At 45.9% G+C, this 27,925-nt stretch overlaps 1 protein-coding gene across 4 annotated transcripts in view; it reads right to left on the bottom strand.

Moving 5' to 3' along the window:
* LOC119175350 (death-associated protein kinase 1-like) overlaps positions 1-27,925 on the bottom strand; it is a 180,763-nt gene that overhangs the window by 44,643 nt on the left and 108,195 nt on the right. For all 4 annotated transcript variants that reach the window (XM_075889439.1, XM_037426387.2, XM_075889438.1 and 1 more), the window contains 2 exons: positions 14,768-14,881; positions 1,566-1,664 (listed from right to left, as the gene is read on the bottom strand). In XM_075889439.1, coding sequence (XP_075745554.1) covers positions 1,566-1,664; positions 14,768-14,881 — 213 coding nt within the window. The remainder of the gene's footprint in view (positions 1-1,565; positions 1,665-14,767; positions 14,882-27,925) is intronic.

Genomic DNA, 27,925 nt, shown 5'->3' on the forward strand with positions numbered 1-27,925 from the left:
ATACATCACTGTAGTAGTAACAAACCACTCAAAGGTTCATAGGAAGATGGAGGTTTTGTGTGGTGAACAGACAAGCAATGCTGCTGTCTCGAATACTCTTGCTATTTTACTAAAGAAGAAGTTCTGTTTCTTCGCCAAGCACTTACACTACGTCTAATTCATTCTCCCTTTCGAATAAAATCTGCCGTGGTTGTATGTGAGACACAAGTCAGAAATACACAGTGTTGATGTTTACACCTGCTAAAATTGTACCGAGCTAGTGCCACTATAACATGCCAGTGTTCAAAAGAGGTAATCGCTACAAGTCTTGCTTTTAGGTTTTTGCAGCTATTCAAATGCTTGGAATATTCAACCGAATATCACAGCATTCGAATTTACTTTGATTCAAATTTCAATTATCGAAAAATTTCGAAATATTTGAAATGAATGAATCGATGTAAATTGATCTGCATGTAACCTTGTAAAGATGGTTTCAGCGCTTTAAAGCAATGCTAAACCGTGAAAACACCTAGTTACTGGAAATTCACGTCGTTGTGAAGCCCTACTTTAAGGATAATTAATGAACATATCACACTCACATCGATTTATCATTTTTGAAGTTTAAAAGCTTGTTATTCTGGCTTACATGCTCCAAGTACAGTAAATATTAAAACGTAACATATTTTACAGGTTATCACTTGCATTCTACCAAAGGTCAAATTCTGCTGCTATTCGAAGTTCTTTCCACTTTCTTTGAAACCAAGATATATGGTATTTTTACAAACCTTGTTTCAATTTTAAAATATGACATGGGTATGACAAATGGGCATGACAAATATGCCCATTTTTCTTAATAATGTGCGGTATATACTATTCAAGTTCTATTTGAAATTATTCAACCGAAATCATTCTTTGCTTCAATCCTAAAATACACTATTTGCACAAGCCTACTTAATTTTTAAATAAAATGGTTGGTTACTCTTGAAAAATTGGAAGTGCAAAAAGGCAAAAAGGCAAAAAGGCATGAATAAAACACATTCAACAAAAGCCTGTGCAGTAAAATTTGTTATGTTTCTTTATATGTTTGCATGTGTGTGTGTGTGTGTGTGTGTGTGTGTGTGTGTGTGTGTGTGTGTGTGTGTGTGTGTGTGTGTGTGTGTGTGTATGTGTGTGTGTGTGTGTGTGTGTGTGTGTGTGTGTGTGTGTGTGTGTGTGTGTGTGTGTGCACGTGTGTGTGTGTGTGTGTGTGTGTGTGTGTGCACGTGTGTGTGTGTATGTGTGTGCACGTGCTTGTGTATATGTGTGTGATGTGTGTGTGTATTTGTGGTGTGTGTGTGTGTGTGCACGTGCGTGTGTGTACTTCTTTTCTGTGTACTTTCAATTTCTCAAGCAGTTAGACATACCCAAAATCAAACTCCTGCACAGATCAAGAGCTTACAGCAGTAGTGAGATAATAGCTGCATGCACATATTATTGATAACGATATGCATAAGCAATGCGCACGTCAACAAGCCTGCCGTACGTCCCATCGTAAATACCACAACAAAATATGCAAGCCTTTCTCACCTAAGAAAGTAGATACTTACGCTGTCTGAAAGCTTCAGGTTGGCGCCTTTTGAGTGCAGCAGCTTGAGTATCTGCAATTGGGCCAGGCCTGCAGCGATGTGGACGGCTGTCTCCCCATGCTGCATGACGATTGAAGTGTGGCATGTAGTATTCACAAATGTAGCCAAACCAGTGTTCTTCACAGAAATTTTTTTAGGGGTGTACATTTTGAAAGCAAAAGGAGTGGGCGATACAAAGTTAAGGAATCTTGCATGGTACCCACTGTACCATCAATCATTTATTTTTTTGTGGAGGTGAAGCGTCCATAGGCGTATCAGCCGGGGGAGGGGGGGCTTAGCCTTTTCACTTTTGACAGTGGTCACTCTTGGCTGTACGCTGAGGAAACCAACAAGTAAGGTCTAGTTTTGCATCAGTACAGTAATCACTCAATTATGTCCCTACGGGAGAGAGAATGAAATCGTTACGAGGCTATTTTACAACAAAGTGAATTTTTGGCAACTTTGCCGCTTTGATGATTCTTTTGTAAGGTGGAGCATCGAACGCGTTATTCGGAGTTCGTAGGCTCGATTCCTGCTCATGGCAAGTTATTTTGTCACCCACTTTTCTTTCTTCTTATTTACATTACATTGGTTCTAATAACTTCCCCTATACATGTGTGTATATATATATATATATATATATATATATATATATATATATATATATATATATATATATATATATATATATATATATATATAGTTGGTACGCCACTGGAAGCAACCTCTGAGCCATAATTCGTCATGCAGAAAAGTGTGGTACGTGCTACACGCGTGCACAGAATTATGTGCACGTTGTTGATGCTGTGGCTCACGATGATAAAAAAATGATGCCTGGGGATTCTGCAAGGAATTTGAGCGTTCAATGACAAATTTGTAACACGGTTCGCATTGTGTGACGCCCAGTTGTTACTTGCTGTTCTAAAAACGCTTTAATACACACGCTAACGCAATTCCTTAAGCGACATTAAGCGTGCATAGGGTCAGTTTGCAATGAAGTTTGAAGCACTGGCGTAGCTCATTTCTAGAGTACTTGGCCGCCAGACAGGTACCTAAGTTCGATTTGCAATTCATCCTTGGTGTTTTTATTCATTTAGTTTTTTTTTTTTTTTTATCACGCGATAGTGGTTATACACCATCGGTGCCAGAGACAGCTACGGCGCCAGAATTGGCCCTTGCTGTAATCTCATAATAGCTTTCACGCTGAAAAATTGCTAGGTCTGCATGGAAAGTGCGGCATAGTCAAAGCGAAAGCTGGAAGAGCGCCACTTCTCGAATCCGTTGTGAACTACTGGGAGAAACTAATACAAGTACTCTTGCAAGGTACCCGCCCCACCATACACTGGTGCTGCATGATTACGGTCGGGGCGACAGTCCCGGCGACATAAAATGATGCCTCCTCAATATTAAATTAGAGTTTGATATTAAAATGACTAATCGCCAAAATGCCCACGATCGATAGAGCACAAAATACTGAGCGCATAATTAATACGTATATGTCATTGGTGCTAGGGTGACCTACCGATGCTCCTTCGAAGACCGCAGTGGACACTCTAGCGCCCAGTTTTAAATGAGAAGCATTTCTTAGCGAACTTCGACGACATTGAGCTTATCCACCCACCCACCCACCCACCCACCTACCCATCCACCTACGACTCCATCCATCCACCTACGACTTTTAGCTCTTCTGGCCGTTTCGATAATGGTATCGATAACAAACTTGGTATGGCATAGCATGACTGTATGAAGAACATATTTGACTAGTCATAACATGAAAATCATGACATGGATGTCATGAATGTCATGATTTATATTTCATGGTCCTGCAGCTCTTGCGGTGGATTCGTTCACATTGCATGATGAAAAACTGGTATGGTATGACATGATTGCATGGAAACACAAGTGACAGACCCTAACATGAAAATCATGGCATGCGTGTCATGTAACAACCTGACTACATGCCAAGCTCATGATGCGCTCGTGGCTGTTTCGCTAGCGTCACATATACCAAATTTGGTATTACGGTATGTGAATAGATGACAAAGGCATGTGACTGGTGCAAACATGATAATAATAAGATGCGTGTCATGTATCAACAAGACTACATGCTACGCTCATGGTGCGCTCGCGGCCGTTTCGCTAGCTTCACATGTATATACTCAGTATTACGGGACGCGAACGGACGACATAGGTAAATGACACATACAAACATGATAATCACGACATGCGCGTCATGTAACAACATGACTACATGCCACCCTCATGATGCACTCACGGCCTTTTCGCTAGCTTCACACATGCCAAATTTGGTATTATGTGACGTCAATGAATGGCGAAGGTATGGGACTGGACTGGTGCAAACATAATAATCATGAGATGTGTGTCATGTGAGAACATGACTACATACTACAGTTAAGGCGCCAATACATTTCGACATGACCCGGTGCGCGTGCTCACCGGCATTCGTTTCGTCGCGTCACGCCGGCGCTGCCATATGCCAGGCACAGGTCCTGCCATATACTCGCAGGCCGTTGCTTTGACGCATGTGCGTTTCAGCGTGTGCGGCGTCCCTACGCAACGAAAAGAGGCAGACGCAGTGCTGTCTGGTAACGCATCAGCGCGAAATGAAGCATGTTGCATTTCGCATCGGTTCCCGTCGGGCCGCGCCGACGGACGCTGGTCGCGCCTGGCGTCAGACTATAGATATAATGATCGCGTTTTATAACGTAGCGTGGACACGGTGGCATCGCCGTGACAATGACGCCTGACGTACCGCTGTTCATGCAGGTCCTTTGCGCGTGCCTACGCTTCATAACCGGAGGCGCCGCGGAATCTTTTCAAGCTGGAAGCGACGAGCTTCGCTACGATGCCGGCCTGCCGCCATCCTTCTGTGTGGGCGGTGATCCCTTCCGGCTTCATGAGGGTGTCTGCAATCAGCAGCTTGGTCACATCGACGATCATTTCGGACAGCCACCCGGGAGCACGATGACGTCAACACGCATGCCCACAAGGGTCCGCCTGTATGCTTCAAATCTGGGACCATCGCCTACCTGCTTCAGTGGACACGGTGGCATCGCCGTGACAATGACGCCTGACGTACCGCTGTTCATGCAGGTTGGTGACCGGAAGGATAGCTTCCGTAGCGATTCCATAGCTCTTATAGTGCTGCCGTGTCCACAAGTTTTGGCTGACTGTGTATGTGACTGTTTTTCTATTGTGGGTCTGTTGTTGAGTCTTTCTGGCGATGTCGAGCTGAATCCGGGGCCTATAACGGACGCCGTATGCAAAGAAATGCTCCAGAATCAAAAAGAAATTTTGTCTAAACTAACAGCGGTTCAAGAAAAGCAAAATTTGTTTGAAACTAGAATTCTAGACATGCAAAATCGGCTTCTTGTTATTGAGACTAAGGTGCAAAGCTTAGATGAGACTCGCAGCAGGCTCGCAACTCTTGAAACAATTGTGGCTGAATGTCGTGACAAATCATCTAGTCTGCTTGATCAGGTGGACGATTTGGAAAATCGTTCGAGAAGAAACAACCTTATCATAAGGGGAGTAGCAGAAGATGAGAATGAAAAAGAAGAAACTCTACTAAAAAAAGTAAACGAAGAAATCTTTAGCTCTACCCTAAAGGTAAACATAACGTCTATTGAGAGAATTCATAGGATAGGAAAGAAAAATTCTGGCAAAACTCGCCCCGTCATCCTTAGGCTGGCAGACTATAGGGATAAAATGAAAGTCTTGCAGAGGTGCTCAAGACTGAAGGATACGGGTTACAGTATCAGCGAGGACTTCTCGAAAAGAGTACAGGGAATAAGAAAAAAACTTTGGGACTCTGCTATCGAAGAAAGAAAGGCAGGAAAGAAGGTAAAACTTGTTTTTGATAAGCTGAAGGTAAACAATACTCTTTACTGCTGGAATGAAGCGCGTGCCGAAAGAAGCAAGCTTGGAAATGATGATGCAACACGTGATAAGTGACAGGCACAGGGACAGAAAGATAATTTTAAAATAATCAATTTAAATGCCCGAAGTGTATCAAATAAATCACATATGCTTGAAGCCTTGGTTATCGATCACGAACCTGATATTGTTTTAATTACGGAAACATGGTTGCACGAAATTATACCTGATACTGAAATCGCTCCACCCGGTTACTCAATGGTTCGGAGGGATCGTGATGGAAGAGGGGGTGGAGTTGCTTTCTTAGTCAAGAAAGGCGTTAATTATAGTTCCCTGGACGCAGCAGATGGTATTGAGGCCGTATGGATTAAAACAAAACTAAATAATCGCACCGTGTTTATAGGTGGGGTCTACAGACCTCCAAATTCCCCTGTTGAGTACATTTTGCAACTAAGAAGATTCATGGACAGCCACTTTAGAGAAAAAGACAATATCATCTTACTAGGTGATTTCAATCTTCCGGCTATTGATTGGCATTCGCATGTGGCCGTCGACTCACATGATGCTTCTTGTGACTTATTTCTCGACTTAATATTCTCTTTCAATTTACATCAGGTTGTAAATGAGTTCACTAGAGTATGTCCAACACGGTCCTCTGTACTTGATTTAATTTTATTATCCAACGCTTTGACTTCATATGTGAATGATTGCCTTGTTGAAGAGGGTTTATCAGACCACAAGATGATTATACTGTCCATGAGCATGTCGTCGTGCACCTCACAGCAGAAATCGGGCATCACTTATCCGAACTTTCAAGCTGCCGATGATGTTAGTGTTTTGGATTTTCTTGAAAGGTCGTTTTGTAACTTCACTGCTATTTATGAATCAAATGGTAGCTCTAACTGCTTGTGGGAATATTTTCATAATGTAACAATGGAATGCATTAGGCGGTTTATTCCTAAAAGTTTTAAAAAGTGTAAAAGAAATAACCCTTGGATCACGAGAGATATAATTCATGTCAAACGGAGGATTAAAAGGAAGAGAAAAGCTTGTTCTCGTGATCCAAGTGCCCAGAACAAGACTGCACTTCATAACATGAGGCTTGATCTAAATCGTCTTGTCAAGGAATCTAAGGAAAGATTTTTTAATGTAACATTGAAAAAATTTTTGTACGAAGCACCTAGCAAATTCTGGAGGTATGTAAACCCGTCCGAGAAACAGAATACACCGGTCGATGAAAAAATTGCCCTTGAACGCGCGGAAAATTTCAATTCTTTTTTTTCTTCTGTTTTCACCGAAGATGATGGTACCCTTCCGTCCCTTTCTGACGCTTCCAATCGCCCTCCGGTATCCGACCCGTTAATCAACGAAGAAGGAGTATTAAACCTTCTTCTACACATTGACATTAAGAAATCCGCTGGTCCAGACGGCATTCCGAACGAGTTTCTATATAGATATGCTCAATGGGTCGCAAAGTATCTTACTATAATCTTTCAAACTTCAATTAATCAAGCCTCATTTCCTGTAGCCTGGAAAGAAGCTAAAATAATACCAGTTCACAAAAGTGGGAACACTTCAGAAGTGGGTAACTACAGGCCTATCTCTCTTACGAGTACCTGCTCCAAACTGCTTGAGCATATACTGTGTAAGCATCTCTCTAATTATTTAGACACTCACAATTTATTATCACCTGTGCAACACGGCTTTCGAAGGGGATTATCTACAGTAACGCAGCTTGTTGTTACAGTTCACGATTTTGCGCAGGCAATAATTCGACGGGAACAGATTGATCTAATATTCTTAGATTTCGCCAAAGCCTTCGATAAGGTCTCGCATCCCAAACTCTTACTAAAAGTAAATGAAATATTCAGAAACTCAAATATTACTCAGTGGTTCATTTCTTACCTCCATTCTCGTACACAGTACGTAGAAATAAATAAAATTAAATCGAAGTCCAGACCCGTTATATCCGGTGTGCCTCAAGGCAGTGTTCTGGGGCCTCTTTTATTTCTTATTTTTATAAATGACCTGCCCTCAGATTTGTCTGTTCCCGTGAGATTGTTTGCAGATGACTGCGTTATATATAACAAGATCACATCCCTGAGAGACCAGGTAGACCTGAACAACAACTTAAACAAAATTTTACTATGGTGTAATGAATGGCAGATGGTTCTAAACCCCGTAAAATCAGTTTGCATGAGCATAACAAGAAAAAAGGTACCTCTCAAATATAATTACAATATTGGTTCCCACGATCTAAAAAGGGTAACAGAATATAAATATTTAGGGCTAATATTCACTCCAGATTTGAGGTGGAATACTCACGTAGACGTCACCTGTAGAAAGGCAAACAAAACTCTATGGGGTCTGAGGCGAAGGTTACATGACGCAACACCCGAAGTAAAAAGTCTTGCGTACAAAATGCTAGTACGCCCAATAATTGAATATTGTAAAATAGTATGGGACCCTCATACCACCACTAACCTACATAAACTGGAGAAAGTTCAAAGAATGGCTGCCAGGTTTATATTCAATAAATATCAACGCATGCACTCTGCTTCCGATCTTTGCAACCGTGCAAACCTACAAGCCTTAGAACTTAGAACTAAGTATGACCGTTTGAAATTCCTATTCCTCATTATTCGTAGTCAGGTTAAAATCAACTCATTAGATTTCTTTGAAATTTCTCCAGATCCGCGCTCTAGACACAAACACACTTTATATATACAGCCACCAGCCACCCGAAACGACGCATTTAAATACAGCTTCTTTCCGAGGGCAATTAAAGAATGGAATGAACTACCAAACAAAGTCGCGATGTCTTCCTCTATCACGGCGTTTTCTGCAGCTTTAGAATCGCTTATTTTCTCCGAAATAGATACGTCATAATTCACGATGTCAATGTATATTGCCTCTCGCTTTGTTAATTGTTGTTTTCTATGCGCAGAATGCAAGTGCACATGCCTGTGTTTAACTTTGTCTTTTAGTGTAAATACCTGTGTTCGCTGTATGTCTCTATTTTGTAACGTATTTCATGACCATTTCTTTCATTTGTTTTCCACTCCTGTAAAAACCCCAGCTGGGGTTGACAGTATTAATAAACAAACAAAACAAACAAACAAGCGTCGCTGTGCCCAGCGTGCGCGCGCGTCAACGCTACATTGGAGTATATTAGGCCCTACATGATGCGCTTGCGGCCGTTTTGCTAGCTCCACATATACCCAAATTTGGTGTTAAGTGACGTCAATGGATGACGAAAGTATATGGCTGGTGCAAACATGATAATCCTGACACGCGTGTCATGTAAGAACATGACAACACACCACGCTTGTAGCGTGCTCGCGGTCGTTTCGCTAGCTCCACATATACTAAATTTGGTATCTCGTGACGTGAGTAGATGACGAATTTAAACGACACATCCAGACATGATAACACGGAAGTCGTGTACGCCATCATTTACCTCCACCTCGTAACGTTGTGTTGATTTTAAAATTACATATCAACCTTTCTGATTCGTGTTTCGCATATCATCGATTCCCACCGTACGTGAAATCTGCCATTTGTCTTGCATACGTCTACGCTACCGAAATCTGAGCTATACAGAATCGATCTAAGACACCTATGCTGCGTCGCAACTTCCTTTCAGTGGTCATGCCAGCAGACAGAAACGGGAGCCCGTCTCCTTTTCTCTCACTAAGAAAAGAACTTTTCAGTTGAACGCACAGTTTAATTCTATCTGGTGATTAAAGCAACCCTACATGTTTTAGGATGATAATAAGATGAAAGAGGATTGTACTTGCCTAAAGCAATTTTCTTTTTTTAGTGCATTGGTGATGCAATCAGCAATAAATTCCACCAAGACGTTCAAGCTCTGCCCCAAAACCAGTAACACAAGGACATGTGGCGCGCAGTATTACGCCAATAGTCGAGCAACAGAGGGTAGGATGATTTTAATCGTTTTTGGTGATGTTACTTTGTTTTTTCGGGCCCTGGAACAAGAAGCGACGCACTCTTAGAGTGAAGCCAACGGGACGGCTTTACGCTCTCCCATAGTAAGAGTACCTCGTACTCTAAATCGTTACCCCCCCCCCCCCTTTTTTAAACAGACGGTGAGCGGGGCGGCTCAGTGCTCTCCCATAGTTGAGTACGAAGTACTCGAAATCGTTAAACATGTTTTTCTAAACACAGTTGAGTGCGGGAAATTTCACTTATTCATGACGACGGGATGGCTTTATGCTCTCCCATAGCAGAGTACCTAGTACTCTGAATAGTAAACCATTTATTCTAAACAAAAGAAAAATGGCGGCATATCCACGGAGTGAATGATGGATAGTGGGGCGAAGCATCCGTCCGTCCATGCGTGCGTCTGTGTGGCCGCCCGTGCGTCCGTCCGCGCGTGCGTCTGTTCGTGCGTCCACACGTTCATCTGTGCGTCCGTCCCTGCTTTCGTCGAAGCATCCGCTCCTGCGTCCGCCCATGCGTCCATCCGTCCTTGCAGCCATCCGTGCGTCCGTCCATGCATCTGTCTGTGCGTCCGTTCGTCCACCTATTCAACACTCGAAGTACCACCATCTCGCATCTTTTCATCATAGATTCCTCATATAGAAGCACCGCCATCCAGCGGACATTCCACGGACTAAACGAGAGGAGGCACACGCACGCTTTCTTACGGCTTGCGCTTTGTGTCTACTTCCCACCTTTAACCACCTCGAGTTCATAATATATACTAGTTCACAGTATTCATGGCACTGTGGCCCAACGCTCGCTAAACCTTTATAAAACCTAGGAGGTTACGCCCAGCGAGTATAACGTAGCAACCCTTTCTTGTCTTTTGTGCGTTGTTGAACAATAAAAAGTTTGCAGCGTTCGCGTTAACTGAAAGCCGAATTCTCCCGTCTCTAATTCCCCCTTATCAGCCATTGGCATGTACGTTGAGCACTTTTTTATTGTTCAACAACGCACAGAAGAAATCTCTCACCGGCACCACCTTGGAGGTCAAAATGTTATACTTGTTACATACTACTACAACGGCTACGAGGGACGAACGGGTGCCGCTATACAGGGCTTCGCCATGTTGAGTAGGCGGTCATTTGCTCCTCCACACAACAAGTTGTCTAGACCTCAGGCCATCACGTTTAGAATGCTCCAGACCAGGTCCTATCCAAGCCTATTTTTCCTCAGCATAGTCTCCTCAGGGGCTTTTGAATCTATACTTGTCCTGATTGTGGTGAGGTTAGTGACTTAGCACATGTGCTCTGGCAGTGCCCCTCGTTACGGGACCCAAGTCAGCTCACAGAAGAAGACTGGGACTCTGCCTTACGAAGTTCAGAGTTGCTACTACAACTACGGTCTGTCCAGAGAGCCCACGATGCGGCGGTGAGGCTAGGCCTCCCCGTTCCTACGTGGGAGCGGCCCGCGACGTTGCTCTAAAGGAGCAGCGTTTCTCAGGACCCAATAAAGTACTTTGTTGTATGTCAGCGTTCGTGTTTTATTGTGTGTGTGCGGCTCTCGCCGACGTGCGCATCCAGTGTATCGGCGGCTTCTCTTCGGCGTCTCACCCGCATTCATGTTCCCCGGGGCTTCGGCCGAGAAGTCGCCGACCCCTGGGGTCCCTGGGAGGATGGCGCCGAGGCCAGTATGCACACCGCCAAAAGAACATTGTTTCACGTTTACCGTTCCTGAAGACGCAGTCTCCGTCGATGAGATCATCGAGTGTCTCGAAGAGACGACCGGTAGCGAAGGGGTGTTGTTCCTGCAACACCTCGGCGCTTTGAAGTTCTTGGTAGCAACGACGACAGCGAAACAAGCCACCAAGCTCATGGTGAATGAAGGTTTTGTCCTTCGGAAGAAAAAAAAAATCAAGTGGAAGTCGTCGGCCCACCGAGTGTGTTCGTGAGTGTGTACAGGTTGCCGCCGTACGTACCCGATGACGCGGTCGTCTCTGCTTTGCAGCCTTTCGGCAAAGTACGTAGTATAACATATTTTACTCTGCAACGACGTCAGTCTACATTTACCTGTACACGAGTGGTGAAGATGGAAATGGCAAAGCCGGCACCGAACTTCATTTCAATCCATGGGCATCGCGATATGTTGGAGTACCGTGGCATGCGTCGCGTCTGTGTGCGTTGCCACAACGAAGGCCACATGGCCGTGGCCTGTGGAACCCCTTTTTGTCATAGGTGCAGCGCGTACGGACACGCTGTGGAAGAGTGCACTGAAGCCTGCAGAACTTGTGGAGGTGATCACCCGACCAAAGAATGTTTCAAGCGCAGATCATACGCAGACGCAGCTCAGAAGACACCGTCACCGAGTATCCAAGACTTCCCAACAATTGAAAAAATCCTCTTCAAGCTCCTCAAGTGTGGCCACGCAATCTAGAACCTATGAAGTACTGCGTCCTCAAAAGAAAACGAAACGAGTCAAGACACCAGAACACTGGGATGAAGAGAGCCTGCCCGATGATTTCGTAGACGCGCAGTCGGAAGACGCTACTCGCGTCAAGCCGGCCAGTACGCCAGACGGGGCAACTTCAGATGAACAGCCCGCTCAGAGGCAACATGAACACCCGTATGGGAGTTCTACGGAAACGCCCAGTGATTTTTCTTCACTAGTAGGCAGCATCGAAACTAGACATAACTGCAGCGCATCAATGGCGTCCGAGAAGCGCCAAACGCCGGATGACCAGGTACCCATTACAAGAGGCATCGCAGAAAGCGCTGCTTTGATTTCCTCTGCCACGACAGCGACGGATGCCAGTGACAGCACACCAAACGCTAACCTTGGAATGACGACAACCTTGAAGAACATGAACGTTACGCCTTCGACATCGATGAAGCAGCTAAGAAACCGACCACCAACGCGGAGCAAACCAGCGGACACCGAGGTTTCTACAAAACCCGCACGATCTCCAGACGCATCGAGTCCTTCGAGTTCACAACGCCGATACAAGCCAGGCAGTGGGAGCAGCGGCAGTGACTCCGCTAAACAGGGAACATTTAAGAAACCCCGCGTGGGATCACCACCATGGCAAACGTCACCAACTGTGAGCGACGATGATATGTACTTTTAGCACTTGGCTCTCCTCTCTCTTAGTGGCTTAAAACGAACTGTGGAATCAATAGGTTCTTGCAGTCTGGAAGATGTTTCATCGCAGGAAATAATCAAAATGGCGACAAGTAGCACACTGAGCAAAGAGGAGGAAACAGCACGAAAAAATGGAAACGACAGCGTTGCAATCAAATCACGTACCTAACCAGGTGCGCGAATTAGACTAGTTGAGAAGAGAAAGGGCATTGCCTCCGCGTGACCGGTTAGCACTTTGGGGAATCGTTCCAAATGACCGCTGTCCAAACTGCGGCAAAAAAGAGACGACCCAACATGCTCTGTTTCAGTGCTCGGTGGCGAGGGGCATCTGGCACATGGTACAACGCCTCTTTGGCTTTCACACGGCGTGCATGCGAACAGAACGTGGGCTGTTTGCAAGACTGGTCTTTACAGTGACCTTGTACGTACTGTGGCGGCGACGCTGTTTAGCGGAAGTACGGCACAAGCCGCATAGAGGCGCCTATCCTGCACTACAGAAAATACGGCTTATTGTGAGGAATTACCTAGATCAGCAGCTAGAAACGCACGGCGAAGAGGCCTTCCTTTGACGATGGCACACACGTTTCTTCAAAGTAAGAGAGGGACAGCTGAGGTTTCCAGTTGTCCCGTACTAGCCATGCGCTCACTCTAGTACGCATGCATAAGTGTTATCCTGTAAAATGTGATGAACTTGGTTCTTTTTTAATTTTTCTTTCACTTGTAACATTTGGCTACCCAATGATCAATTGGATTTTGGTGCTCACTTGTAAGATGTATACACTGTCTTTACTTGTTTTCGATGTTTCGTTTGTGTACGTACAAGTTAAGTGTACAATAAACTTCCCTTTTTCGCCCCTAGATGCTTTATGCTCTCCCATAGTAGAGTACCAAGTTCTGTAAGTCGTTAACCACTTTTTCTAAACATGTATTGCTTCATCCTCTAGGCCCAAGGGACGAAACCCTCTCACATAGTACTCTATGTCGTTAACCACTTTTTCTAAACACACATGTATCACCACGGCCACTGGATAAAAATGTTTTTCATCCAGTGGCCGTCGTATCATTTAGTTCCCTTGAGGACAGTTTCCAACTCTCCTATAGTAGAGTACCAAGTACTCTAAATCGTTAACAGCTTTTTCGAAACACAGTCATCAGCCATTTTTTTTCTGAACACATAATCTGGTGCTTTACTCAATTGTCAAATGAATACTAATAAACTGTTATATTTTCTTGTTTTCTTAGTTATTTTATGTAACGTGTACAACAAAACTGTCCCCCATTTCCTAAAAAAATAGGTTTATTTGACACAGAGATACAGTGGACGGACCACAAGCTGAGAGAGCACTAAAGTTTTGCAAGACTGAGTGTGACTTTAAGCGCAGTAGACCAGAAAATGGAGGGGAAGCGGTGTAAAGAACTAGCGTCAGCACATTCAAGCTTCTTGCTGGTGGAAGAGATGCTAGAAGACAAACATAAAAGAAAAACAAATTTAAGCCGATGGAAGACGGGGACGAAAAGCAATGTCCCCCAAAGTGGTTGAGCGTTCTACCGACGCGTCAACGGCCTCGCAAGGTGACACGTGGCGCCAAACGACAGCTGTGTCAACTGCGGACAACCCGGGACCGCTAAGCATGCGCCATTGTGCTGCTACTAAAGGCCCAACCACACGTGCCCATAGGAGCGCGTCGGCGCATCACTTTATGACGCTGCGCTGCATGCGCCCTCGATCTGGAGAGAGAAAGCACGCAAGTTCGCGTATCCGCGCGCCCTCTCTCTCTCCGTGGGGAGAGGTCGCAGCACTTTGTCACGAAGCCACGAGCCGACGTGCTGAAACGCGTACGTGTGGGTAGGCCTGATTAAGCGTGTATGGCACCTTTGCCTGGCACAACTTTGTTGTTAGAGCTATACGTTACTGTCGCATAGGATTATGACATGTTTGCTTGAATGTTACCCTTGGTGACTATGCAGTACGTAATCTGAAAACGTCGGTGCCAGGCCGCAGCTCGTCGACAGCCAGTGCGAGCAGCGTTTCCACCGCGTGACCACGCGGGGTGCTGCCCGACGCGCTGTGCTCGGAGGCAGCTTTGCAGCTGCTGTGTCAGTGGTCAGGTGGTCATAGTGGGGCGGAGCCTTCGCGCCGCGGCGTTGCTCTAAGCTCAACACTGTTCAGAAACGTGCAATATGTCTAAACACAGGACACACACCTTGTTGCTTTGGTTGGGGTTGATGTGGGACATCGAGAATAGCTCCTCCAGGCCGGCGTAGTTCCCCTCCTCGACGGCACAGAAGAGGGCGGCAACCACGAAGTTCTCGTCTTGCTGCGAATAGAAAAAGAAAACAAGAAAAAAAAATCATTACATGGAGCAACGCGACACGAGAGAAGACACAAACACGGCGCTGACTTCCACTTAAAAGCTTTATTCTGAGATCACGCGTGCAATGTATACAATGCTCAGAGTCCATCTATTATTGTCCGCCATAGTGGAGCAGTTGCTATGGTGGTCCGAGAAGGTCACGGATTCGATCCCAGCCGCAACAGTCGCATTTTGATGGAGGCGAAAGTGTAGAAGCCCGTCCACTGTGATATGTGACGTGTGGTCCTTTTGTTGTCGGTGACGGGCTTTAAACCACGAAGTCATTATCTATAACCGCATGTTCTGACGCCCGACGGAATCGTATACGCTTGTACCACGCATTATTACTGGAGTATTTCTTGTTGTATTATGAAGCATGTATACAGGACGCGTGTGCTGGTAAAACATGAAAGTTCCAAGCAGAGGAAGTTACTTTCACTACATTCACAAACTTCGGACGCGTAGCTGCTGTGTGACAGAACGCCTCCTTGCCATGCAAACAACCCGGATTCAATCCCCCAATCGGACCCCAGGATTTTTTTCTTTATTATTTATTTCATTTAGATCTTTCTCGATTTTTCCGTCACGCACAAGATGATTTCGACGCGGCCGGAATTTCTGCGAAACGAGCTCTCTAACGCTCTCGCGTTGAAAGATAACGTAAACTCAATTGATTACGGCGCTTCTCCCGCGCATGGCAGGTATTACCTCAGCAACGGCGGCCAAAGTAGGTCTTAAAACTATGAAATCGCGAAGTACATAAGAATCCCCGTTTCGGAAGTACAAAAAAAAATGGCAAGCGGTCTCGTCTCTGAAGCGAAATTGTGCCCGATACTCTGCTATGTCGGTGAAATGATAAACCTTTACGTTTTACGCCAAGTGAATTCTGTCGACGCAAAAACAGTATTAGCCGAATTATTAATTTCGCCGAATGTTATTCTTCAAAAAAAATGGCTAGGTTCTAGTGGACGCGATCCACTAGAACCTAGGCATATGCAGCTTCACAGCTAAAAAAATTGAAGAAAAAAAAATGAGTCTTAAGACAAGGCCAACAAACAACGGTGCACAGTCAGTCCCGAAGGGCGTTTCTCAATATCGCGTAGGTGTATAGGCACGCTGCGGCTTTCTCGAACAACCTCGGCACAGTCTATAAACACGCTCGGCCTATATCGAAGTCCCGGCGGCTCGAAGTAAGACAAGGCCACCACCAATGGGAACAGCTACATGGTCGCCGTGTTTCCGACAACACAAGCACTTACATTACGTCGGGCAAAGACAGTTACAAAAGGACGGAAGCCGTTATAGGAGCTAGATCGCAAAATCTAATAATAGCTGGAGATGTTTCCTTCATTTTTTTTTCTTTGGAGAGCTATAGGGAGCGGAACTGCACGGGTTTATAACGTCGTTAACACGCTAACCAAAAATGTTATATAAAGACTCAAACAAAGCGGAACGTCGGCATCGGCGATAACGGAGGTGCAGTCGTCCTTGTTCCGCTTGGCTTTTGCTGTGGTTCTTTTCGCAATAATAACCCACTGCTATACAGTTGTCGTTATGGCTATACGCGGACTTCGATAACCTCATGCGCTTTTACAGCTCCTGCTGCTACCTGAACGGTGCTAAAATTGGGGCATCGTGTATTTTGCCCAGGGGCGGCGCCAGGATTTTTCTTCTGGAGGGACCAAGGACGACACTTGTGTTCCTTTAAGGGGGCCGGGAGGCCCGAAACTTATGCGTTGTGTTTTGACTGTGCTTGCTCTTTGGTCGGGGGTAAAGGGTGGGGGGAGGGGCTCCAGCCCACCCGTGCCTTCCCCCCCCCCCCCCCGCAATGGCGCCGCCCGATTTTGCCGCGACGGCCTTCGTAAGGGGGAGACTCAAGTAAAACATTAAGTTCGTTTAAACGGGCAGATTTTGTTTTTAGAACATTAATGCCGTCAATTACGGCATCGTAAGGTCATTACTAGAAGAAAAACTGAAGGTAAATAATTAGCCTTTTGAATTTCTGGAATTTCGAAGTGCGCAAGTTTCAGTGTAACGTCAGAAGTTTGTTATTATTATTATTATTATTATTATTATTATTATTATTATTATTATTATTATTATTATTATTATTATTATTATTATTATTATGCGCTAATTTATACAATAAGATTAAAGAAGCTCGCTGAGTTAAGCCTCTGGCCCTCTTCATCGTGCTCCGCTTCTCTCCCGAAGATAACGCGATGGAATACATGGCACGCCGAACGCATTTTCTGTAGAGGCGAACACGCTTGTGGACCGTCTACTTAAGTTTAGGCGCGCGTCAAGGAACTCCGGGAGGTCGAAATTTCCGGAGCACTCACCATTATACGGCGCCCGTCATAATCATATCGGGGCTTTGGCGCATCAATTTCCAACAGTTATTTATCTCCCTCCCTAAGAACACAATGCAATTCATATTTACCGATAAATAATTACGCAGTCCTCAGCAAACACTATCGTAATCTATGATGCCACGAAGAGTTGGTGTGTGAACCTCAAGGAGGCGTCCCCACTTGTAGTTTCTTTGCGGCCGTCTTCTGGCACAAGCACATACGTCCGTAGTCACATCTATGCGAAAGCGAATGCAAAGCTTGCAGCATACTTGAGCTACGGTGGTGCACGTACACGTCGACATTATCTGCACACTGTGTTTTTTTTTTTTAGTAGTGAACTCTTATACCATGATAAGGCATAATCAAGGAGCTAGATAAGTACCACTCAATAGACTCCTTCACATTTCTTTCGGTACGCGCGTAGAAGCTGATCACTGCAAGCATTTCATACCGAACATAAATTCCGAGTGCGGGGCAGCCAAGAAAAATGATAATATGTGGGGTTGTATACGAGCCGAATTCACGACGCGGTTATGATATACGCCGTGGAGGAAAGCGCCGGTTATTTCATCATGTGCCGTCCTTTGACGTGCGCTGACATGGCGCAGTGCACGTGCCTCTATAGCACTACAACGCGATCACAATTCGACCACCACGGTCGTAATTGAACCCGCGACCTTTGTTTCAGCGGCATGGCCCGTACTACCGAGGCGGACCAGCCCAAATCAAAACTCGTACGAACTTCAGTAACGTAACAGTGCATTTAAATAACGGTAGAATGCACAAAATATTGAGCATATATGCTGACCCATACTTCCAGTGTTCCAACAGCTCACACCCGAACCAACACTCAAGCTAAATAAAAAGCAAGTAAATACCGAAGGAAACAGCGAGAGGCGAATGTATACAATGCAAAAAGTTCGTCCCGAGAAACTGGGTCACAGAAGTCGAGAAATCAATAAGGGCATTGTACACAAGGAGGGCGCCATAACTGGGGATGTGGATGCTTATACAGCGTCTCAGAATCCACCGTATACAATCATTACGCTATTGCGCCCAGAGTGCATTACACGACAAAGTGAATTACGCGAATCAAAAATGCTAATTGTAATAGCATCAGAACACAAAATGCGGCCCCTAGGGATCGACACTGTCCAAAACAAATACGGTCGGCACGGAACATAAAGCTGACGGAAAAGAAAATCCTTGAGGGCAGCTTTTACGGAAGATAGATTGGGAACGCTTCTGCTCGGAAGCGTAAACGACAAGTGCATCCACCAGTTTACAGCGCGTGCAGCGCGAACATCTCGAAATAAGCGAGGAGCGGAGATGTGGACGCCTAAATGCACAGCTATATATCTACCCTTCCAAGCAGCCGGCTGGTATACATCAAGCACGCATAGATAGCCCCATTTACGGTCTTGCACACTATCGAAAAGCACCACCACGAGCACGAAAACAAGCAACACGCGTCCTATCCGGCGAGTAGTTTACGTTACGTAAAGGTTCCCGTTCCGTAAAGACTCGCGCATGCGCAGATTCTATCCGGTATCCGGTAACACAATAACGTAAAGAAGTATACGTACAAACTAAAACTCCCTATTAACATGAGAACCTTTGGTGAAGATGCACAAAGTACCTCGAACGCGAACCGGAGTTAGCGACGTATTTCTAGCGGCATCGAGCGTGCCAGGCTCCAGTTATGAAAAATAAGGAACGCGCACGGAATAAGGAAGAAGATTTCCGAACACCCACGCATGGTGCGTGCACGCCCTTCGCCTGGTTGTAGTACACTGGAGTAATGCGGTTAACGGTACCGTGAATGGACGGGCTGGCTTCCCCCGGGAGATTACGGAGGGGCGGCGTCGCAGACGGCGTCGTCCCGTTGCTCGGCCCAACGCTGCCCTCGAATGCTCCCAAGTCCGGGAAAACCCGGAACCCTTCTTCCCACTCGCTTTCCGTGCACGCCTTTATTTCCTTCCACCTCCTTTTCTTTCTTTCCTTCCTTCCCTCAACTACAGGCCCGGGATGTTCGATCAGTTTCGGGCGCCCGTGACGTCACTGCCGCCGTCGGTCACATGGTGCGTCCCCGGGAGGAAAGTATAAACTCGATCGGGGCGCGCACGAGTGGCGCACCCGGTAAACAATGAGGCGCGCGCGTCGGGCTTAGTTCGAAAACGGTACAACGGCGCAAGTCCTCTTCCTTTTTCCTTCTCTCTGCTTCTAACTTTCTAACTCCGCTATCGTTTTTCCTAGTGTAGGGTAGCATACCTGCTTTTCCATTGGCTGACGCCTGCTTTTCTCTTCTGTTCCTTCCTTCCTGCCATCAGCTGTCTTTTTGTCGCTAATGAGATCAAAATTATTCGAGCGCTATGCAGCGACATACACGATCCGTTAGGCTATTACCATGTATGCCTTTCAGCGGACCATCGTCTCTGTCAAACCGCTGTTCCAACAGCATTAAGTCAATGGTACTGCCCAGAACTCTCGTATTTCTAGAAAGAAATCTGTGTATCATGTACATAGTCCCCCCCCCACACACACACACACAAACACTATCAACAACGGCTTGTTCGGCAAATGAGCATGACAGATGGCTGAACTACCCATCACCTCACTGGAGAGAAAGAGAGCTTTTGATAGACAGGAACGACACAGAAGTTATAAAAGATAAATTTAGGTTACGTATATGATAAAGATGCAGGAATCGCACGAACTAAGGCGCCTATTTAGACCTCGCTGTCTATTATGTATAACCGCTGCTTCCAAACCACTCCTGAACCAGTATACCGTGTCTTTCTCCCCTGTTGCACGGCTCCCATTAAGGCTTTCGACAAGCGCTGTGCCGTGACACATTCCGTACTGCTATGTCATTCAGCACAGAACAGTAATCACCATTATTGGATGATGAATTTACAATGTCGCGGGGGCGAAATGAACGATGAATTTCCTCTTGTGCTCTCTATTGACGAGTTATCTTTCAAACTACTCGCGTCACTGTCTGACATTCACGGCCGGACGTGACCTCCTCAACAATTGAGTGTCTATATAGACAAGAATAATTACCCGCAGGCATTCGCAATTTAGGTCGCGCAGGCCTCCGTGCGGGAAACAATTAGCGGCGATAGCGGAGCGCTGTACACGCATTCTGGTTGGCAGCGTGACGTACACAAGGAACCCGCATTTGTATATGTAGCTTGAACAATGCCTTGACGAGACAGGGCAATATGCATTGCGTGTATGGCGAACTAATTGCTGCTGAATGTTAGATCGCGAAAACAGAACGACCACAAAGAGACAAGAAGGACATGAGCGCTCGTGTTTGTCACGTTTGTCAAGTTTATCACAGGGCTTTCAATTTATTAGAAGGTCCGTGTGAAGAGGCTAAACTTACGTCTGCCCTGTGCAGTTCCTGGCACCATTTCAATGCGGTGTGTTCAGCTTCATATGAGTTTGCCGATGTTTTCATCGGATGTTAACCAAGTCGTATCGTAAGATCAATCACACCTTGATTTTTTTTTTTGCAGCTCCCTTGAAAGCATAATGATGCGCGCACACAAAAACAATTATTTTATGTCCACTTCGACCATGCATGTTTCTTGCAACTGCATGTTTCATTTTGGACAATATCCACGCCTGATAACACAGCATGTTCACTGATTCGAATGTCGATTTGGTTGTTTTGACAGCTCTCTTGGTCTTCGTCATGTCACACAATACCCACTAGGATCGAGTATGTTTTAGTTCCCCCGAGATTCACCCCTGATAACCACGTCAAATTTCGCGAAACCATCGAAAATTTCATATCTGCGTTGGTTACTTTTTCAACTCGTTTTCATATTGTTGGTTTGGTTTAACGTCTCAATACCACCATAGGATTATGAGAGACGCCGCAGTGAAGGGCTCCGAAAATTTCGACCACCTGGGGTTCTTTAACGTGCACCCAAATTTGAGCACACGGGCCTGCAACATTTCCGCCTCCATCGAAAATGCAGCCGGGATACGAACCCGCGACCTGCGGTTCAGCAGCCGAGTACCTTAGCCACTAGACCACCACGGCGGGGCGGGCCTTTAGCATCTTGCCTTCATCTAAGTGTGATCGGCGTGGCTGAAATAGAATTCAGCAGTCGAGCACCATAACCAGGGTACTACCAAGGAGCACAAATCAGTACAGGATCCGTGCTGGATTTTAAAGGAATGTGAAAGGCTTGCTGCAGTAGTTCAATGCAAGCATGAGGCAGATGTAGGTGATAAATGGAGGCAAATCTGTAAATGTACTGCTATGTGCATTCGAATGTGCTTTTGCAACAGAAGGCCACTATTCTGAATACGCAAGTGACTGAAATGAACACGCCTGAATAGCCTCCTAGGATTCTTTTATTATGAGTCCGGCCATCACGTTTCCTTCAGTTAATTAGAAGTATGTAGTGCTATGCATGACGAAAAATTTTCAAAGTAACGAGACCGCGGAGTATCGGCGAACTGCCATATTTCACTCCTGACGCCTTTGCTTCTCGCAATGCTTGCATTAGACACGGTAGAACTTGACGGGCAGTTTTCAGGACTTCGTCAGGTTTAAATTTTTGTAGCAGCTCACGATGCAGCAGTAGTGGCTGCCTGCTTTCCAGAATGGCGAAGGAGCGCTGCCCATAGCGTGCAAAATGCGAGATAAGCGCCCCAAGGAGCAAGTTTTCCGTACGCGCAATGGGAAAACCCAGCAAGCGCGGCCCGTCCGAGCGACCGGAGCTTTGCCCTTTTTCGGCTAGGGCGGTGAACGGCGCTGCGCAAACTTGAGCCTGTCTTCCCTATTGTCATCCGTATCTAAGTATAGCGAGAGGCTTGTCTGTGGATGGATCATTATTCATCATATAAAGTAAGCAGTGTATTAATTTTGGCTGATTCGTACATCTTGTCAAGCAGTTGTATCTTGAAGAGTGACGAAGACAGCCCCCACCTTTCCGCAACACGCACACCCATCTTAGTCACGTCCTCGCGTTGTTAAGTAAAATTGAATTCTGGGGTCTTATGTGTCCAGAACAACGGTTACATTACGAATGCGCCCTATAGCGGGAAACCCGAGACAATAGTTTTGACCAGCTCGTTACATGCACTAATGTCGACTGGTCTCTGAGAACCCCTCTCCACTCGATGTGCTCCTTGATGTGTGTAAGCACTCGCTTTTCTCTCTCTTTTTCTCTCATTCTCTCTCTCTCATTTTCTCTCACATCGGGATAATACGTTATTGTTGATTTTTTCGGCAAATATCCCATAGAAGCGACGTATTTTCATACGGTTAAGGTGTTTCTTTGGCACCTCAAATTTTATAATACGACTGCAGAAATGGTCTTTTACTGGAAATTCTGGTTTACTAATATAATCACGTAGCTTCATACAGCAACGTTTAAGAACCATCCAACGACCCACGAACGACATGTCATACGCTCGTTGAGCGCATAATTACGCGGGATGCGAAGCAGCATCATACTTCATGCGGTGTAGTATCAAAATATGGACGCGACAGGAACCTTTCCTGTTAAGTTTGCCACCGAGAACGCCTATTTCCGTACATTCTTGGGGACTTGTATTGGATTATACGATTTGCCGGTTATAGGGAGGGTGTCGTTTCCTGAATGTCATTTAAAGCTATCCGCTCTCTATCGAAATTCAGACTCCGTGTCGGGGAATCGAAACCGCGCCCTCGCTATGGCAGGCACTAAACCACCACAACGCCGTCTTCGTGCCGTCCAACATTATTCTGCATGACGAGATTTCTAAATTTGAGCCCGTGCTACGGCTTCCTGTATTTGCCTTCCCCTTCGACGCATCAGGAAGGAGGCGCGGAACCGATTCGAGCGCACGAAGAAGCGTAAAGATAGTGGAGAGAGGCTCGAGTGCGCACTTAAGCGCGCGAGCATGGATAAAGGGTGAGAGAGCTAGAGGGGGGCCTCCTTGCCTCTCAGCGCCGCTGGCCGAGGTCAGCGCACGCGGCGCGGCGTCGGCGGCAGCGTCGCAGTGCGGAACGCGCTTTCATAACGCGCCGTCGTCTTTCGCCATTCCAGGTCGCCGCTGGCGTCGCGAGGTCACGGGGTCGACGCCTCCCGCCGCGGAAGCCTGCACTCCGTGCACTCGCCGTTTGCGCCTCAGTATGGGTGCCCTGAGCCAACAAAACCGCTAATCAAGGCAGCGTGGGATATGCCGGTCCGTAATTATAATGACATTGGCTTTCTTTTCTTTTTTTTCGTTGGTTAGGGCCCTGAATACTCAGCGGGACAAAGGCACCTGCAGCGATTCTGTAGCCAGCATCTCATTTATGCGTGTTCTCGTTCGTTCATTCTATTCTCATTTGAACATCTGGCCCAAGTGACACAGCACGAGATCACCTATGTTGCAGTAAACAACGCCTCTGCTCCTCCTGTTACAATGAACAAAAAGTGCTAGCCGAATGTACAGTGGGCAAGATTTTAGCACAGAAAATGTACGGTCCTCACGAATTGCAACGCGAATACAAAATTGTCGGTACAACGACTGGTACACGCACTTTATCGAGTTAACCACACATACACGCACTCACGCACACACACACACACACACACACACACACACACACAAACACACAAAGCATTTTGATTGTTGTTTTGTGAGTCCTCACTTGACACTTAATGGCTCCTTTTAAAGAGTCACACAAACTCTTTTGGGGGTGTTCGGAGATCAATACACCCTCTTCGAACAGAAGTGGGGCCAGCAAGAGAGTTCATGTGACTCCTTAAAAAGAGTCATATACTTGGCAAGTCAGCAGTACTCACCGAAGAGTAACGTGCCTTCGCTCTCATGTTCCTTAGCGAGCAGGGTATTGTTGTTAATGTTGGCTTTTGTTAATGTTGGCTTTGATGTAAATGTAACAGTGAAAGTTGAGCCGATATGACACTAACTGACGACGGCGGAAAATCAAATCTACCAGCATTACTTAGTCCTAAATTGTCGCGTTTATATGCAACACGTCAGAACCCAGAAGTAGCCGATTCGACAAACAGTAGTACAACCAAATTGGGAAAAACATGCAGGCCGTCGCGTATACGCAAAACGTTCACACACTTTTCAATGAGCACCAGTGCATGCAGAAGGGAGCACTCGAGTCGAACGCATGCTCTACTTTCGTGGCTTGCACGGGGAAGTGCAGTGGCCGTGCATACAGTACGCCCCGAGGCGATCTCGGGGTCGAGGTCGAGGACGCGAAGGCCACGATCTAACATATTTCTTCTGACGGCCGCGGCACATTTCATGCGAAAGGCGAGTCCAAATAATCGGTGGAGTTGTACGAGCCAAAACCGAAATCTAATAATGAGGTACGCTGTAGTGGAAGACTGCCGAAATTTCGACCACCGCTGGTCGAAATTTCGGGACTTCATGAGCGCGCCACAATTCCTTCGCGAATGAATCTGGGGTAGCTCAAATTTTTGTATCTGGCATATACATGCTTACCTATGTGGTGCGTGCCCGAAATACGATAGTTTTGCATGTTGTGAATCCTCAATTTAGTGAAATGAGCTCAGGCCACACTTAGTACCCTTAATACCTTCCCTGTCTCTTCCTTTTTTATTTATTTCTGGCTCTCTCTTTCAAAAACCGGGCATTTAGAAAGGATGGCTTGAGCTGGTAGTCTTGTTAATGAGAAACATACGCTTCAATGTGTCTCGAGTGGCTGCGATCACTCGCCCTCAACGCGAGTGCCAAAAATTTGCATTCCCGTGCTCGTGATAGTCGGACAGATGGACACACCCGGATGGCCGAGAAAGTGGAGTTTTGCGCGACACTTTGCTAAGCGCAGTGTTGTGAAGTCACCTCGTTGGAAATAACTGGGAGGCATTTCTTCAGTGAAGTTGTGTTTGCGCTGAATGCATTTTTCATTATGGCTGTCTCGTGAAAGTACATTTCGCTGAATGCAGAAGCGTGCGTGTCGTGACACTTTCAGATTCAGACAGTCGGCGCGATGTTCTGTATAAAGGTCCAGCTGTAATGAGACCCAGGGTACCCTAAAGAAGGGGAAAACGTGTTTTAATGAAGTGTGGGAATGGACCCAAAGCGGCAATACTAGAGCTGAGAAAATGTGATCCATGAGTGCGAGGTTATCTTGGCAGGATGAAACAACAGAGATGGTAGCTTGGTGCCCGCCCTTTTCCTACGCTTCAGGTAAACAGAAAAAAAAAAGATTAAAGGCCAGCTCCGGCGATTTTTCGAGGTCAACAAATCTCGGTTATATTCACTGGGTACGCGTTCATTTGCACGTTCGCGCCATTGATGTGAAATTTCAGGCTTGAGAGATTCGCAGATTCTTTTTAAATTAATTTGATAGTTTGCCCCCAAACGCCCACCTCGTTTGCGAAAATTAATGCCAACATTGTGTGTGTGACGTTGATTTTGCCTAGCGAAGGGACTTCATCAGACAATATAAAAACCCCGTGAGGGTTTTTAAGTTCCAGGGGCACGTTATTCAGCCTAGGGGCATGTTAAAAACCTCAGGGGGGTTTTTAACATGCCGCTAGACTGATAACATTGTGCACACTCTGGTAATTTTTGTGGCAGGTGTATTTTTAACACTGGTAATATTGTGTGCCAGAAGCATATATATGCTTCAGCTACGCAATATTACCAGTGTTGAGAAGACCTCGGCACACTTTATAATGTTTGTACGTTTAGTTTCTCTTCTCTTTTTTTGTGTGTAGAATTTTTAAGCACAGGCATGCGTGGCTTCGTGGAAAAGCAGCTGACATGTCACGCCAAAGGCCTAGATTTTTATTCTTTACATTCACCACAATTTTTCGCTCATAAACAACGCCATCAATACCGGAATTTCTGTGACATGAGCTCATCAACGCTATTGCACAATAATAAAATAGAATGCACGCTAGTAGAGACAAAAAGGTACGCTAATACGACACTTTTAGACGGAGGAGGTAAGATAGAGAATAAAAAGGGTGGGCTGGGTACCCACGAAGAGGTATCTTTCAAAATATCTTGGCCATCTGCGCCATGCGTTTAATACTATAGCTTCGTGAGCGCTGGCTGGACGCATTCGACTTCGTTTAATAGACAGGCGCGACCCTTATCTGCGCACTAGATAAGCGGCACAATAACACAATGAAATGTTCCTAAGTGTCATACCGATGAGTCTGCACAGCAAGCTAATCAGCGCTTTGTTCCTCTCGATCTTCTTACCTTGCCGGTCTGAGAATCACCGACGACATTAAATTAAATGCGTGCAGCGCGGCGGAAACATATAGTGATTCTGAATTATTCTGATCGTGTTGTTTTAGAACATCTCTAGGGCGCTTTTAATTGCAGTATTTCTCACGTTCGACTTTTGTTATCTATGTCATGCCTTATCCGGTTGTTGGAAAGTACTACATGGGTAACTCTATATACGCGGAGACAATTTAATAACCATCGCTTCCAGCGCAACCATGAGCTCACCAAAAGCGCATAGAGTAGATTAAAGAACATCAAGAGTTGGACGGGCCGCGATTGGCTGGGGCATGTACGCATCACTAACATCTCTATAGCTCCAAGGTTGCGTCAGAGCCTCTTGGGTGGATTTAATGCTTGTACTAGAAGCCCATCACTTCTCTTATTTCGTTCCACCTGGACGGAAAGTTTTCAGGCGACAGTTATCCGCCATTAATGCGATACGGGCGCAGCGTGGCGTGCAGGATTTGTGGTGCAGTGCAGGCGGTAGCCACGTGGGCTGTATATTGCTGTAGTGTATGCTGCAAAAAGGAAGACACGCAGTGAAGGCACGTTCGACTGCGCGCAGCGCGGCGAAGATAGGCTGATCAACGACAGAGGGCTCATCATATGCAGTACGTGCAATAAGAGAATAGAAGGGAATAATAGTAGACATAGTAGTCACTCGTTTCTTTTCAAATTGAATACATTACATTGTTCCTTTTTGTGCCACTAGTTTTCAATTTGTCTTCTTTTTTTGGCAAGGTGTTACGCCTGTTAATATGTATACAGATCCTGCACATGTATTATTTTATTTCTGTATTGGTTACCCCTGTTCATACTTGTACCCATCCTGCATATGTAATACATTTGTTGCATGTTTCCCACCCCTTATGTAATACCCCCTCTAGGGGGTCTTTAAGGTAATAAATTGAAGTGAAGTGAAGTGAAATAGAAGCAAAGCGTGGAATAGAATACACAATAGACGGAAGAAAAAGAGGCACGCAACTCGACACGGTAACGTGAGCGTTGGCCGAGTCTCGAACGAGGCGTGACCTCGAGCAGAGACACGGAGCGAGAGAGGAGCACGTTTAAATGTGTACTGGCACGAAGCTACAGCGTATACCTTCTTTAGGTGTAGGCATAATACACCTCCACGCTCCGATGTTTACTCTGTATGCGCTCATGCAAATGAGGTGTCTCGCGAGGGAAAAACAGCTCGCGGTGACGGCTCGCGCTGGCATGAAGACGAGAGCCCTTCGCTGTCACGTGCACACGCGGAGACCTACACTAGAGACACACACGTCGACAGGTTATACGACCACCCAGGCGACGGCACGTGGCTTCGCTGTCACGGTATGCGCCGAGGATGGCCGACTAGAACGCTCGCAGCCGGCGACGACGCTAACGCTGTCGCTCAGCTAACGTTGCAAAG

Source organism: Rhipicephalus microplus, chromosome 3 (genome assembly GCF_043290135.1).
Source record: "Rhipicephalus microplus isolate Deutch F79 chromosome 3, USDA_Rmic, whole genome shotgun sequence".
NCBI lineage: Eukaryota > Metazoa > Arthropoda > Arachnida > Ixodida > Ixodidae > Rhipicephalus > Rhipicephalus microplus.